We start from the raw sequence: 13,677 nt of genomic DNA, 5'->3' as shown, positions 1-13,677 counted from the left end.
CATGGTGATATCTTTGTCATGCTTGTCCTCTGTAACCCTATTTATTTATTTATTATGGTTTTTTTTTGGTCTTTTACAGGTATGATGATCAAATCTCTGGGGATAAGGAAATACTCAAGGTAGGCGTTGAGAGAACAGTGAGGGACAAGCCTGTCTTATAAACAGAACCAAGCTTTTCAATGAAAAATAAAGTTGTGAACAAAAACAAGCTAAAAACCTCATCTAGCAACACGGATAACTGCCAGAGCATATATTGGAACGTTAACAATTATAATATACAGTCAGAAGATAATGGATGTAAAAAAGCTGGGATAAATAGGGGGACATTTGGGAAGGGTCTGACGCTCAGCTGTAGAACAATTGCTATGCATGCAGAAAGTCCCATGGTTCAGTTCCAGGTAGCTCAGTTGGTTAGAGCATGGTGCTGATAATGCCAAGGTTGCAGGTTTGATCCCCGTATGGGACAGCTGCATATTCCTTCATTGTAGGGGGTTGAATTAGATGATCCTCAGGTTCCCATCCAATTCTATGATTCTCATGGTATGGCTGGGAGTGAACCCTGTCTGGAATCCTGGAGGGCTGCTACCAGTCCGTGTAGACAATGCTGAGCTAGATGCACCAGTTGTGTTCTATGCTGACCAAGGATCTCACTTACTGCCATCCAGTAAGTGAACAGCTGGCCTAGCTTCTTGCTTGCATCTTGCGAATCACTTTCCCGCCACTGTCTAGACCCGGCTAAGCAATTTTGGGGAGGCAAAATGATTTTAACACTAAAGGCAGCGCGTAGGAAACTGTGTATGGAACCCTGGGCGGTGTGTCTGGGATCTGCAGCAAAGACGTCACTGCAGTATCTAAATGTGTCTGTGCTTTCAGAAGGCGGGCTCTGGGAGATCTCTGCCGAGGGAAGGGTAAAGAGGAAGGGCTGCAGTTCAGTGGCAGAGCCGGAAAGTCCCTGGTTCAATCCCCAATGGGTTGGACTCTGAGAGAGATCTGTTTGGAACCCTGGAAAGCCATTGCCACTCATTTTAGATAGTATGGTGCTTGATGGACCAGTGGTCTGACTTGTTCCTTTGTTGAGGCATCACTCAATGCTCGGATGCCATCGATGCAATCAAGCTGTCTTGTTCTGCAGATGGGTTTTGGTGAGAGGTAACTTATCATGCATGCTGGGCATTTAAATTCAGGTATACCAAGGGACTAATACCTCTCTGATACCTCTCCCAACTCTCTCATATCTCCACACACCACAGGCACCCATTTCAGCATAATGCACTAATGCCCTCTGTGATATATATGTTTTTGATGCCTTCAGGACATATATTTATAGAAAATTTCTGTTTGAACTCTCTTGTTCTCCCTGGAGGGATTCTATGTTTAAAATCTGGCAGAAATTCTGGAATACATTTTATCCTTTCCTCCCCATTTTATAGCTGCCCCTCACTTAAGTTCTTGGAACAAAATGCAAAATGTGTTTAAGCCTTTTTAGAGTAACACCCCCCCCCCCAATATTATTGACCCTGCCTCTCTCCTGCAAAGAACTTACAATCCAACACATTTACTAACAAGATACAAGTTTGAACATCATAACCTGCGTGGCTCTGGGCACGTGGCCATTTTGTGTGATGCCTGGAGTTTCACCACTTTCCATAATTTCCTGTCCCCTCCCTGTGATCTGCAAAACTAGAATGGATTATGCAACTAAAATATAAATAAAATCTGCTCAGTTGTATAATTTATGCATGTTGCAGAATTTGACTTTTCCTATTGCATGATTTATTTATTTTTCCTTTGGGCTATTTTGATACTTCTTAATCACTGAATTTCTTATCTGGGTTGTCTGGGGGCAGTTAAAAAATAGCATGGAGTTCACTTTGCTTGGAACATAACATTTCTTTGAACTGATAGAAGGTTTCGCTGGACAGATTGGCTCAAGTATGGGAAGTCCTATTTATAAGTGTTTCAAAGCTTCGTTTTCAAGCTTTGTAATCCTACAGCTCTCTTTGAAACTATTGGTTCCCTTCTCTCCCCACCAGCTCAGATTGGACTTGAAGTGGTTACGTGACCCAGGTGTTCACCAATTTATTGTCTCAATGTCGAGCTCTGTGTTTACTTCAAGGCACGCATGGAGCTCCCCGGCCTGCAGAGACCCACACCATTCACTTCAGTGGAGGAGGAAGATCTGCCCATACAAATAAATGTGAACGTGGATCTACTTCCTCCATTAAAAACACCAGGCTTTGTGGACAGGGGGGCTCCATCTGTGCTCCTGTGCCTGTAAGAAATCACTAGGCTTAGGGTTGCTTGCCTTAGTTTTCCCAAAATGCAAAATGGAAGACAAAAGAATGCTTTACCTTGCTATGCGCTTCGAAAGTCCCTGAGTGAAAGGTGCCCCGATAAGTTTGTTTTCTACCAACATGGCATGGCTTGGACAGGCTGGGACGTTGACCTGTGATGTAGGGGAGGGAGGTGCAATGAATCTCTCCCTCTTGGTGGAAATTGGACCACCCATTGCCAAAGGTCCCTTTACCATTGCTTATTTTTGTAAGACTGGATGGCAGCCATAAGAAGGCTGTAACACAGTGGTGGCGAACCTATGACCCTCCACAGCTTCCATCATCCCTAACCATTGGTCAAACTGTTTGGGGCTCATGGGAGCTGAAATCTGGCACCACCTGGAGGACCACAGGTTCCCCATCCCTACTGTACCAGGATAAGTGCAGGGCCATCACTGGGATGGTGCTAAAGCTGCCTCAACGTGGTATCTTCCAGATGTTGTTGGATTCCAACCAGACCAGCCAGCATGGTAAGAGGGGTTTGGGAGCTGTAGTCTACCAACATCTGCAGGGCACCTGGTTGGGAAAAGTTGCCCTAGCCTAGGGTTGCCCAAACTTGGGTCTCCAGCTTTGGACTCCAACTCTAACCATCCCTAGCTAGCAGGAACAGTGGCCAGGGATGATGGGAATAACTTGAGACCCAAGATTGGGAAGCTCTGCCCTGGTCCATAGAACATATTTGGAACCCCCTAAGAATCTCCCGACACTCTCCACAGCCTTGTCCTTTTGGTTCTCCGTCTCTTGGCCATGCTAGAGTGTGACGCAACCCTCCTACGTGCTCTGACTATTGTACCGATTTCCAAGCACTGCATCTTTTACCGACAGCATCTCGCTTTCTCTCTCGGTTTGCTCCTTCTTATGTGCGTTTAGGGAGAACCATAGTGAGATCGAGAGACGCAGGAGGAACAAGATGACCCAGTACATCACCGAGCTCTCTGACATGGTGCCCACCTGCAGCGCCTTGGCGCGCAAACCTGACAAGCTGACCATTCTCCGCATGGCAGTGTCACACATGAAGTCCATGAGGGGCACTGGGAACAAATCTACCGATGGAGCATATAAGCCTTCCTTCCTCACTGAGCAGGTGGGTGGCTTTCTTTGGGGAAAAAGGCCGTGGCCCTGAACGAAGGGGTGGGAGCCTTCAGTGCAGTTTCACACTCACGGCAGCAAGCATCTGTTTGCCACCAACGGAGAAGCTCAGTCAAAGGTTGCCCCACTTTGACTGCACTTCCTGGACGGGATGGCAGAACTAGACTTGTTGTTGTGCAGTGGGTGGAAACTGCCCTTCGAACCCCTGTGCCTTTCAGTCTCCAGTCTACTAGTCTTTCCGTCAACTAGTGTGATGCAGATGTTTGCCATGTTTGGGGGTGGTGTGATACGAAACACACAGCTGCCACTGAAAACGTCAGCCATGGACTGTATGTGGTGTAGTGCTAAGTTCAAGTCACTTAGCGGTTTACCTCTGCTGGTGTGAAACGTTTTAAGCTAGCGGAATGTCATTGTGCAAGAGAATGCCAGTAGTTTCGTTGCGAAATATGTGCAATCTGTTGCGCAGCAAGTTTCCATGTGTGCACCTGTTGCATTTGGTTCCCCTGTTGCTCAGCGTTGAAATTCACCCGTCTGCTTGTGAATGAGCCTTTGCACTAGCAGAGAACATTAGATACAGGCCCGTATTCCCCCAGCCCTCTTCTATATGGTATTATTCGTGTCATGGCATGCCTTGGTTTCCTTGCTCCATGGAATTGTATTTGAGGGAGCGGGGGGAGAGAGGTCTACATCACTGCTATGTTGCATTGCGAGGCGATTTGTACAAATTAACAAAGGATAGAGGGGTGATCATACTTGGAGTATAGTAGGTTCTAACTCCTGGGAGAGCTGACTGGCTGGTTATAGGGCCATTGCCTTGTGTTGTAGACTTCTATGAGGCTGGGTGTACTGTGAGGGGCTCCTTCTCTTGAGTCAGAGGATGGTGCCAGGGTGGATCCTGAATAAGATACTGGCAGTTCTCCCCACAAGGAAGTTGCCTGAACCTCATCAGAGGGGTCATGAGAATGTGTACCCCCAGACTTGCACTTCCTGGTCTGGCAGCATGTGCAGAAAACATCTTAGTCTGCATTAAAAACATAAGGTAAAAGGAATGGGACTTCATGTGCACATGGGACTTACCACACCTGCTCCACAGTTGTGGAATACTCCCTTCCTCTGCAGACACATGTCAGCATTTTCAGAAGCACCATAAAAAAAATCTTTGTCGTTGCGGCGAGCTTTTGGTTGCTGTGGCTTGAGCTCGAATGAGTGCCACCCTTTTCGTATTAGTTTTAGTTTTGTTAGCGATATTGTGCTATCACTAGTTTTGGGAAATGGCTTCTGCATAGTTAAGTCTTTGGTTGTATACTTCAGAGGTTTGCAACCTTTTTTGAGTCCATGGCTCCCTTGACCAGCTTTCTGCGGCACCCCTGTGCGGCTCAGGAGCCCAGTTCTGTCACCCATTACGTGCACGCTTTTTCCAACACCCTCCCTTGTGGAGGGTTCCCTCAGCCTCCTCTCCCCTCTCCTTGGGAATCCTCTGGGCAGCCACAGCTGCCCCCCCCCCAGTCTCTGAGCTGCCCCCCCCCACCTCAAAGAGAGGTGCCTCCTCACACTGCCCCCACAGAACCCTGGGAAGCACCCCCTGGCCATCCCCAGAGGCACCATTTCTTGGTAGCTTCTAACAAACAGCTGTGCAAACTGTGCTGCAACAAACAGCTGTGCAAGCCTTTGGGAGGCAGAGACAAAAGAGGGCATCAGGGGAGGGAGGTAAGGAAAGAGAGATAGAGGCTGGTGTTGACTGCGGCACCTCTGACCATCATTCAAGGTACTCCAGGGTGCTGGGCACACTGGTTGAAAACCACTGGTATACTTCTTCGTCCGTTGAGATCAGTAAGGTAAGCCAAACATATATGTGACTTCATCTGTGGCCCAGAGTTATCTCCCCTGCATTTGATCCAAATGAGAAGATTGTATATGTGTAAAAGAGTGGGGGTTGGGGATGCCACAGGTAAGACTAACATTAGTTCCAGATTTGCACATAATTGCAAACTGTGGTTAGCTGGAGACAAAAGAAGGGGAGGGAGGGGGAGCTCATACATGTAACACTAAACCATGGTTTAGCAGAGGGATGAGGAACCCATGGCCCACCAGATGTTGCTTATTTTGTAGCCTTTGACTTTTGTGAGGCCAGGGATCCATCATAAGCTGTCTTGGTTGGGGCTGAAGCAAGTTGTTTTCCAACCACATCTGGAGGGCCACAGATTCCACCTAGTAGCGAGTTAGCATTATGACCAGACCAAGATGCTAGGCAAATTCACACAATCAAATCCTGACTAAATAAGCCAGGGTATAAATGAATAGTGTTCAGCTACATGCAGCTACATACCCATGCCCAAAGAGTTCTCCTTTCTTCAAGTGAACAAGCCAGGATTCTGCTCTTAACCACAGTTTCCTGTTACATGTGTAACCAGAAACTATAGCTATTGGCTTACAGGCAAGCCAGCACATTACATTTGAAACGTGACTTGATATCCTGACTTGCAATTGTTGTTGTTGTTGCTATTGTTATTAGTATTATTATTAACTTCATTTCCATACAGCTTTATGTTTTAAAGAAAAAAATCCCAAAGCTGTTTACAACATAGTAAATTTCCATGAGCACAGCTGCTGTGTTGGGTTCCTCTGTTTATCCACATTAATACTTGTCCTTGCAAAAGTGGACAGGGAGTATTGAATGCAGCCCAGTGAACAGGAATGACAGACTGAATGCGAGTAAAACAAAGCAATTCACTAAACTACTGCAGTTTTATCCAAATATGTTGTCCGACAAAAGCCAGCCTTTGCTAATGGAAATGAATGCAGTATTGAAAAGAAGTAACACAAAAATAATTATGCACTCCTGTTGAAAATTGCTTTTCCTTTATTTAGGCTTGCTCCCTAAATTACTTGTTTCTTCTCCTTTTCTTGGCAAGGAACTGAAACACCTCATCCTTGAAGCTGCAGATGGCTTCCTCTTCGTTGTTGCTGCTGAGACAGGCCGAGTGATCTACGTGTCCGATTCTGTCACTCCTGTTCTCAACCAGCCCCAGTCAGAGTGGTTTGGAAGCACTCTCTATGAGCAGGTTCACCCTGATGACGTGGAAAAGCTGAGGGAGCAGCTCTGCACATCCGAGAACTCAATGACAGGTCAGCTGTTTCCTTGAGGTGTACACCTATCGCTTGGCATTCAGGACAGAACTTACATTTTTTTCTTTTCAAGCAGTATAAAGTTTTTGGCTGTTTTCTGTGTGATATTCCAGCGTGCTCTGGCATCTTTGCTTTGAATGTTGCCGATTTTTGAAGGGAATTTTCAAACGTTCCTTGGGCACTGTTCACAAAATGGCAGCCGTGAGGCTGTGGCCTAGCACAAAGAGGTCAGATCAGCTCCCTCTTATCCACTGACAGGCTAAGACACTATTCACAAAATGGCAGCCATGAGGCTGTGGCCTAGCACAAAGAGGCTGCCACATAGCAGAAAAGAAGACCGGGTCAGAAAAATGGTATGGTCATCCCCCCTCCGCATCGAAATGCCCCAACCAGTAATCCAACCGCAAGGTACATGGTCCAAACAGGCCTAATGGTCACGTTCTTGAGTAGGTGAGGCAAGTCTGCTCATCATCTCTCATTGACAAGTTGCTCAAGTCAAGGAAACCTTAGGATAGTTGTTATACAAGGCCATCAAGGTTTCCTCCTATTGGTTTCTGCAGCCAGCTGTGGTCAGTAACCAAAGTTGATGACCACCATTTCTTAGTTAGGATAAAATGGAACACTATGGCCGAAGCTTCCTGATTTAATTGCTGCATGTGTTACAGGCACTCCATGTGTAAACAAAAGGTTTGTGCATTATCTCTGCTTATTAAGCCAAGATGTTACTGTCTGAACCAGTTTGTTCACACTTTTAGAGAAAGAAAAGGCTTAAAAATGCCAATTTTCTTTGGAAGAAAAAGCAGGTGCAGGGCCCTGATCCGGAGCATGCCTGTTTCAAGGTGTCACTATAAATTGAACATATACTTCCACTGCCCCACACGCTACCCTTTGTCTACTGTTGTTTCTCACCATGGGCGTAGGCAGGGGGGTAGCTGCCCCCTCAATCAAATAAATCAATAAAAATACTTAACTAAGGTTCTTCCCATCCTAACATGAAGCCTGCCCACCCCCCAATAAATCATGGCTATGTCTATGCTTCTTGCCTGCATCTCTCTGCTTTCTTCCTCAATGTGAAAATTTAGATAATTGGCTACTTGGGTTCGCATCTCCCTCCCATGCCTCCCTCTCTGGCTACGATCAGTCTCCATCTTTGCTGATATAACCACATTTTATTTCTAAATAAGCAAGTTTTAAGCAAGAGGTTTGGGGGATTGTTTTTTTCTTTTTAAGTGTGAATAATTTAATGTATTGTTTGCCCTTAAGAAGGGGGACAAGATAGGTCTTTTCTTCTGTGGTTTTAATGGGAAATTCAGGTCAAGGAGGACAAAGGAGCACTCTGACATTTTCTTCCTGTTGGTTTAATGCTGATGTAGGTAGTTTATAATGGTTATCCTTTTTCTCTTAGCCACTGTCTCAAGTTTATTTTGGCTGCTGCCTTCCCATCGACTTGGCTCCGTGACTGAATTTCCATCTAATTGTGTTTGTGTGTGTGAGAGAGTGTTTTTTTTTTTTTTGTCTTTCTAGATCTGTGTACATGTTTTTCATTTTATGATTCCATATTCTGTTTATGGGTTTAACTTCCTTTTCCTTATGATTGTGACCTTGAACTTAGTCTGTTTTTGCTGTAAAAAAATTCTTTGAGGCAGTTATAAAAGGGCTTGAAAAGATCTAGTTCTTGGCAATTCAGATTCACATGTGGCTCTGGCAGTGTAAGCATTCCTGCTCTTCCCTATGCTGTATATCTTAACACAGCACTGGGTTTTCTTCTGTGCTTCTGTTCATTTTATTTATTACATTATTTCCTCCAGAGAGCTTAAAGACGTTCACGTGGTCCTCATCATTCTCATATTGTCTTTGCAACAAGCCTTCCAGGTAGGGTAGGCTGAGAGAGAGAATGGCTTGGCCCAAGGTGACTTATTACGCTTCATGACAGGGTTTGAAACCTGGGTCTGCCTAGTCCTAACCCTTCACTCTAACCATTGCACCACACTGACTCCCCATCCATGTTGTGTACCACAGGCTGCCTACAATGATATATCACCAGCTAAACATCGCAATATACTGATAGCTCCATCCTTATTTCAGACATTGTGATATATGTCGAGGCATTGGCTGGCTTCATGGTTTGTCCCACATTGTGATTTTTGCATAGCACACACACCATGATCCATGAAATACTGCCAGGTCAAAAACGATGAAATTGATATCATGATAATGGACTTCAAATGGGTTTTGGACGATATATCGCCCAGCCATAGCATATTCCTGCATTGCAGGGGTTTGGACTAGATTATCCTCTGGATCCCTTCCAAGTCTATGATTCAATGAGAGAGACGTGGAGGGCCACATTTCTCCCCTAGGCCTGAAGTTTCCCATCCATGTTGCAGATTGTGCTGGTCCCTTACTGCATCATCCCTGATCTATGCCATGCTGGCTGGAGCTGATGGGAATGGTCGTCTTAACAACAAGTGGAGGATGATAGGTTCCCCACTCCTAAATTTTTTGTTGTTGTTTAGTCATTTAGTCGCGTCCGACTCTTCGTGACCCCATGGACCAGAGCACGCCAGACACTTCTGTCTTCCACTGCCTCCCGCAGTTTGGTCAAACTCTTGCTGGTAGCTTCGAGAACACTATCCAACCATCTCATCCTCTGTTGTCCCCTTCTCCTTGTGCCCGCCATCTTTCCCAACAACATGGTCTTTTCCAGGGAGTCTTCTCATGAGGTGGCCAAAGTATTGGAGTCTCAGCTTCAGGATCTGTCCTTCCAGTGAGCACTCAGGGCTGATTTCCTTCAGAATGGATAGGTTTGATCTTCTTGCAGTCCATGGGACTCTCAAGAGTCTCCTCCAGCACCATAATTCAAAAGCATCAATTCTTCAGCGATCTGCCTTCTTTATGGTCCAGCTCTCACTTCCATACATCACTACTGGGAAAACCATGGCTTTTACTATACGGACCTTTGTTGGCAAGGTGATGTCTCTACTTTTTAAGATGCTGTCTAGGTTTAGAAACTCCTAAATTAGAGTTTCTAAATTCCCCTTTCAAAGCCTTCTGAGCTCGTGCCTATCACCATACCTTGTGGTGGAGCATCACAACCATCTCCTCATTTCTGATCAAATTGTGCTTCATGGATGGAGAAATCTGACCTTACACTGAGTCAGGTCATTGGACCATCTAGCTCAGTGTGCTCTACAGCTGGCTGGCAGCAGCTAGCCAGGGTTTCAGAGAGGCGTCTCTCCCAGGCCTACCTGGTGATGCCTGGGATTGAACCCGGGAACTTCTGCATGCAAAGCGGATGCTCTGCCACTAAGCTATGGCCCGTTCCCTTTAGACTCCATCTACTCAGGAAGTAGGTTTTGTCGGGAGCACAGTGGAAAAGACCTACTTGTCTTTTGGGGCCCTGTCCATCACACATGATGTCCACTTAAGCCTGGGACTGCAGCTGTCCAGACAGAACGAAACCGTGTTCCAGCATGCTCTCGTGGGCTAAAGCGGCCAGTTTGGGGAAACTGCTGAAATATTCAAATGGGTAGTATAAGCAACTGTTTCATTTTCTACTTCTATGGTTTGGCAAGCTGTGGGAGAGCGGTGGGGTTAACGATGTCAAATAAAATGGTTTGAGGAGGGACGGAAGGGAGAGCTACATGGATGCCTGAATTCGGAACTTTGGCAAACTATTTGGGCAGCCCCTGGGCCTTTCTCATACTTCCCCCCCCCCCAGGGAAACCAGTTTTGTACTGAAGGAAAGGTCAGCTGAAGCCTTGAAAGAAGAGCATGTTGTTGTGTAGCCAGCTGTTTTGTTTTGCTTTTGGCTTTTTTCTTTCCTTACTTACACATACACACACAAGTCCCGTTCTCCACAGGCTGCTGGAAACTTGAATGTGCTCAAAGGCTTCTCCGTGACTGGCAGCTATTCAGGATATAAAGGCCATTCAGGGAACCAACTGGGTTCAGTTTTTGGTTTTCTTCTGCCTGCAGCAGTGCTTTTGAAGTGGAACCTGAGAATGCATGTCCCAAGTGCTGTAAGAATGGAACTGCAGGTTATTTTATTTACAGTCTTGCTCTACAACTTTGCTATGGCCCTTCTCCTGAACCTTAGACGTTTTGCTTCCAATGAAGGTATCCTGCCCATGAATAATGAATGGTCTTTCCCTTAAGCCAGTACCCTGAGCCTTTTTTCAGATCTTCAGCAAGGGGAGAACAGTTTGTAAGGCTTGGAGAGATAATATATGTGAAGCACGTTAAGGCAGGTAGCATAGCTCAGAAGTGAAACACATTCCTGTGTGTTCTGGATGTGTTTATTTAAGGAATTCTTACCTTCAACCTCTTTTGTTCACGAAAAAATCCAAAGGCAGCTTATAGTGAAGTTAAAAACAAACAGTGGGTGCCACCACCGAGAATGTCCTGTCTCAACTACCTGCTTCCTTTACCACAACTGGTGGTGGGAATGTAGAGCAGAGACTCAGAAGATTTGAATATGTAAAGGAGTTTCATGAGAAAGAGATGATTCTAGTAGGCTAGGGTGGGGAATTTGTGGCCTTCCAGGTGTTGCCAGACTAAAACTCTCCATCATCCCTGGAGCTGATGGGAATTGTGAGTTTAACAACATCTGGAGGTACACGGGTTCCCTGTCCCTTACTAGGCTAAATGACAATTCATCCGCCTGTGCAAGACAGCTACTTCCATGTTCTTCTAGGACATACCATGTTGAGTGTTCTTTTATAGCAGGCTAGTGTCAGTTGCTGGTTTTCAAGGACTGATGGGGGAAAATAATTCTAATCCATATTAATGTGTATGATTTATGCCATCTGGATTAATTTTGGAGAAGAATAATGTGGGGGTTTTTTGTGAACTCTTCCCCTAATCAAGCTTGTGGCTTTGTAGTGTCTCCTTGGAGAAATTTTGATAGGTTTAAGTTTCAGGAAAACAGTTGATCAAAGACGTAAAGTATCTGCGCCTTTTTCCTATTGTGCAACTGAAAAGCATGACTAAGCAGATTTAACCAATCTTATTTTGCTTGGCACGAGCCTGATTGCGCTCCCCATTCACAGTTATTTTGTGAGGAGCTATAGCAGGAAATAAGCTTTTATAATGGAAACAGTGATAGAGAGTGAAGACTGGCTTGTTTTGATTAGACGCCTTTTATTGAATTAAAGAGCATAAGTTCTGCAGTGACTTTGCACAAAAAGCATTAGACTGTAATATTGGAATCTGAGCCTTGTAAAACAGTAGGGAGTTTGCAGAGATCTGGACAAGAGGCGGGGGGGAAACCTTCCATTTGGAAACCATGAGAACTGCAGATGTTGATAGCTTCAACAGCTGCACCCGGGTTCAGTTTTATGTCCAGCTTTCAAGGAATGCTGTTAGCAAGCAAAGTTTGTGCACCCAGAGAGAATCCAGATGTTGTCCGTGGAGTCAGATTGTCTGTGCGTGGTGCAGGATTAATTAATCAGCGGAGCAACTTCGAAGCAATTTACAACATCAGGCCAGAAAAAAAGGATGCTATAAAGAGGACGCTGTTAGTCATTGTTGAATAAATAGCACCAGAGATGGAAATTTGGAAATAGCTTTGTTGTTGTCCTTTTAAAGATCAAATAAGACCTTTCCTGCAAATATTGTTTACTCCAATGCTGTTTCTACACTTGTGATTTTTTCCTCCTGAATGCCATTTGGTGTAGAGGAAAATGATAATTTACAAAAGAAGTTGTCTTTTACCAGATCCAACCATTGGTCCATATAGCCCTGTATTGGCTATTAGGGTTGAGGGAACCCCCTCCCTGCCCTCTTTTGCCTGTTATTCAGCACTTTTGTCCAGGACAGAGAGGTATGGATGCCCTTGAACTCTGGAGTCTTCTACCTTTTGGTTTCCCTTAGCACAGATATTCTGTGTTCTCTCGGATCATATAGGCAGTTCCCCGAGGAAGTGTCCAGGCTTTTCCAGATTTGAAAAAGTAAGAGGAATAAGATTAAATAATTGCTGCTGTTTGTCAAGCCACCACCCCAGGACTTCACCAGCTTAGACATTGATGCTGAGGTAGCAAAGTGTGGCAGATTTCCCAAGGTAGCTCCTGATTTTGGCAATTGTCTTCCATTCTCAACGGGCACCACATTTATCAAAACAAAACACGCCTTGGTTATTCCGGAGGCACTTCCCAATATGATTACGGCATTTTGAAGCAAAGCGATATCTAGGAAAGTCAACGCCAAATCAAAGCTCCACCGGATAAAAGCCAGCTCCGGAATCACTCCCAGTTCCAGCAACAATGGTCGCAGGGAGGGAACTTGCGATACTGGTGCTATCCCATTTTCAATCCCAGGTGGCCGTAAAGATACAAGCAGCTGCCTGATGTACAAGGCTGGTTTGGACATGACACATCCTTCAGAGGCCTTTGCCCAGTGAGTTTCCTTTTCCGCAGGGAAGGGGACTGCATTTTTAGAGACAGAGTAGAGACTTTGCATACAGGAAGGACCCGTTCCAATCTAAAAGCTGGGGAAATCCTTGGTATTTGCATGTGCTTTTAAAACATATTCCTGTAGTATGGGGATGTGTGTGCGCACGTACTTTTAATCAAACAAATCTCATCTGTAAAATGAATGTTATTTGGAAGTTCAGAACTAGAAGTTTCTTGATACACACAACCTTCTGAATAGAAGATCGCTAGAAGAATCTTCATGTTGAGGTACACGAAGGTGGAATTGTTTTGTGTTCAATAGCAATGAAGGACGGTTGGTTTGATTTTAGGGAAACTCAAGTAAGCCCTGTATCCTGCCGAGTTTGACACCAAACTACAGTGGTACCTTGGCTTACAAACTTAATCCGTTCCAGAAGTCTGTTCTTAAACCAAAACTGTTCTTAAACTGAGGCGAGCTTTTCCTAATGAGGCCTCCTGCCGCCGGTGCCCTTCCACCGTTCTGCTTCCGTTGAGAGCCAGTGTGGTGTAGTGGTTAAGAGCAGTAGTCTCGTAATCTGGGGAACCGGGTTCGCGTCTCTGCTCCTCCACATGCAGCTGCTGGGTGACCTTGGGCCAGTCACACTTCTTTGAAGTCTCTCAGCCCCACTCACCTCACAGAGTGTTTGTTGTGGGGGAGGAAGGGAAAGGAGAATGTTAGCCGCTTTGGGACTCCTTAA

The 13,677-nt window shown here is 45.4% G+C and overlaps 1 protein-coding gene across 4 annotated transcripts in view; it reads left to right on the top strand.

The window, feature by feature from the left end:
* The window catches only part of ARNT2 (aryl hydrocarbon receptor nuclear translocator 2), a 158,148-nt gene that overhangs the window by 51,689 nt on the left and 92,782 nt on the right, over positions 1-13,677 (top strand). For all 4 annotated transcript variants that reach the window (XM_077918873.1, XM_077918872.1, XM_077918874.1 and 1 more), the window contains exons 4-5: positions 3,204-3,417; positions 6,335-6,548. In XM_077918873.1, the coding sequence (XP_077774999.1) occupies positions 3,204-3,417; positions 6,335-6,548 (428 nt within the window). The remainder of the gene's footprint in view (positions 1-3,203; positions 3,418-6,334; positions 6,549-13,677) is intronic.

This window comes from Podarcis muralis, chromosome 14 (genome assembly GCF_964188315.1).
Source record: "Podarcis muralis chromosome 14, rPodMur119.hap1.1, whole genome shotgun sequence".
Taxonomy (NCBI): domain Eukaryota; kingdom Metazoa; phylum Chordata; class Lepidosauria; order Squamata; family Lacertidae; genus Podarcis; species Podarcis muralis.
The sequence above is the reverse complement of the archived record's forward strand: the minus strand, read 5'-3'. Positions and strand labels throughout refer to the sequence as shown.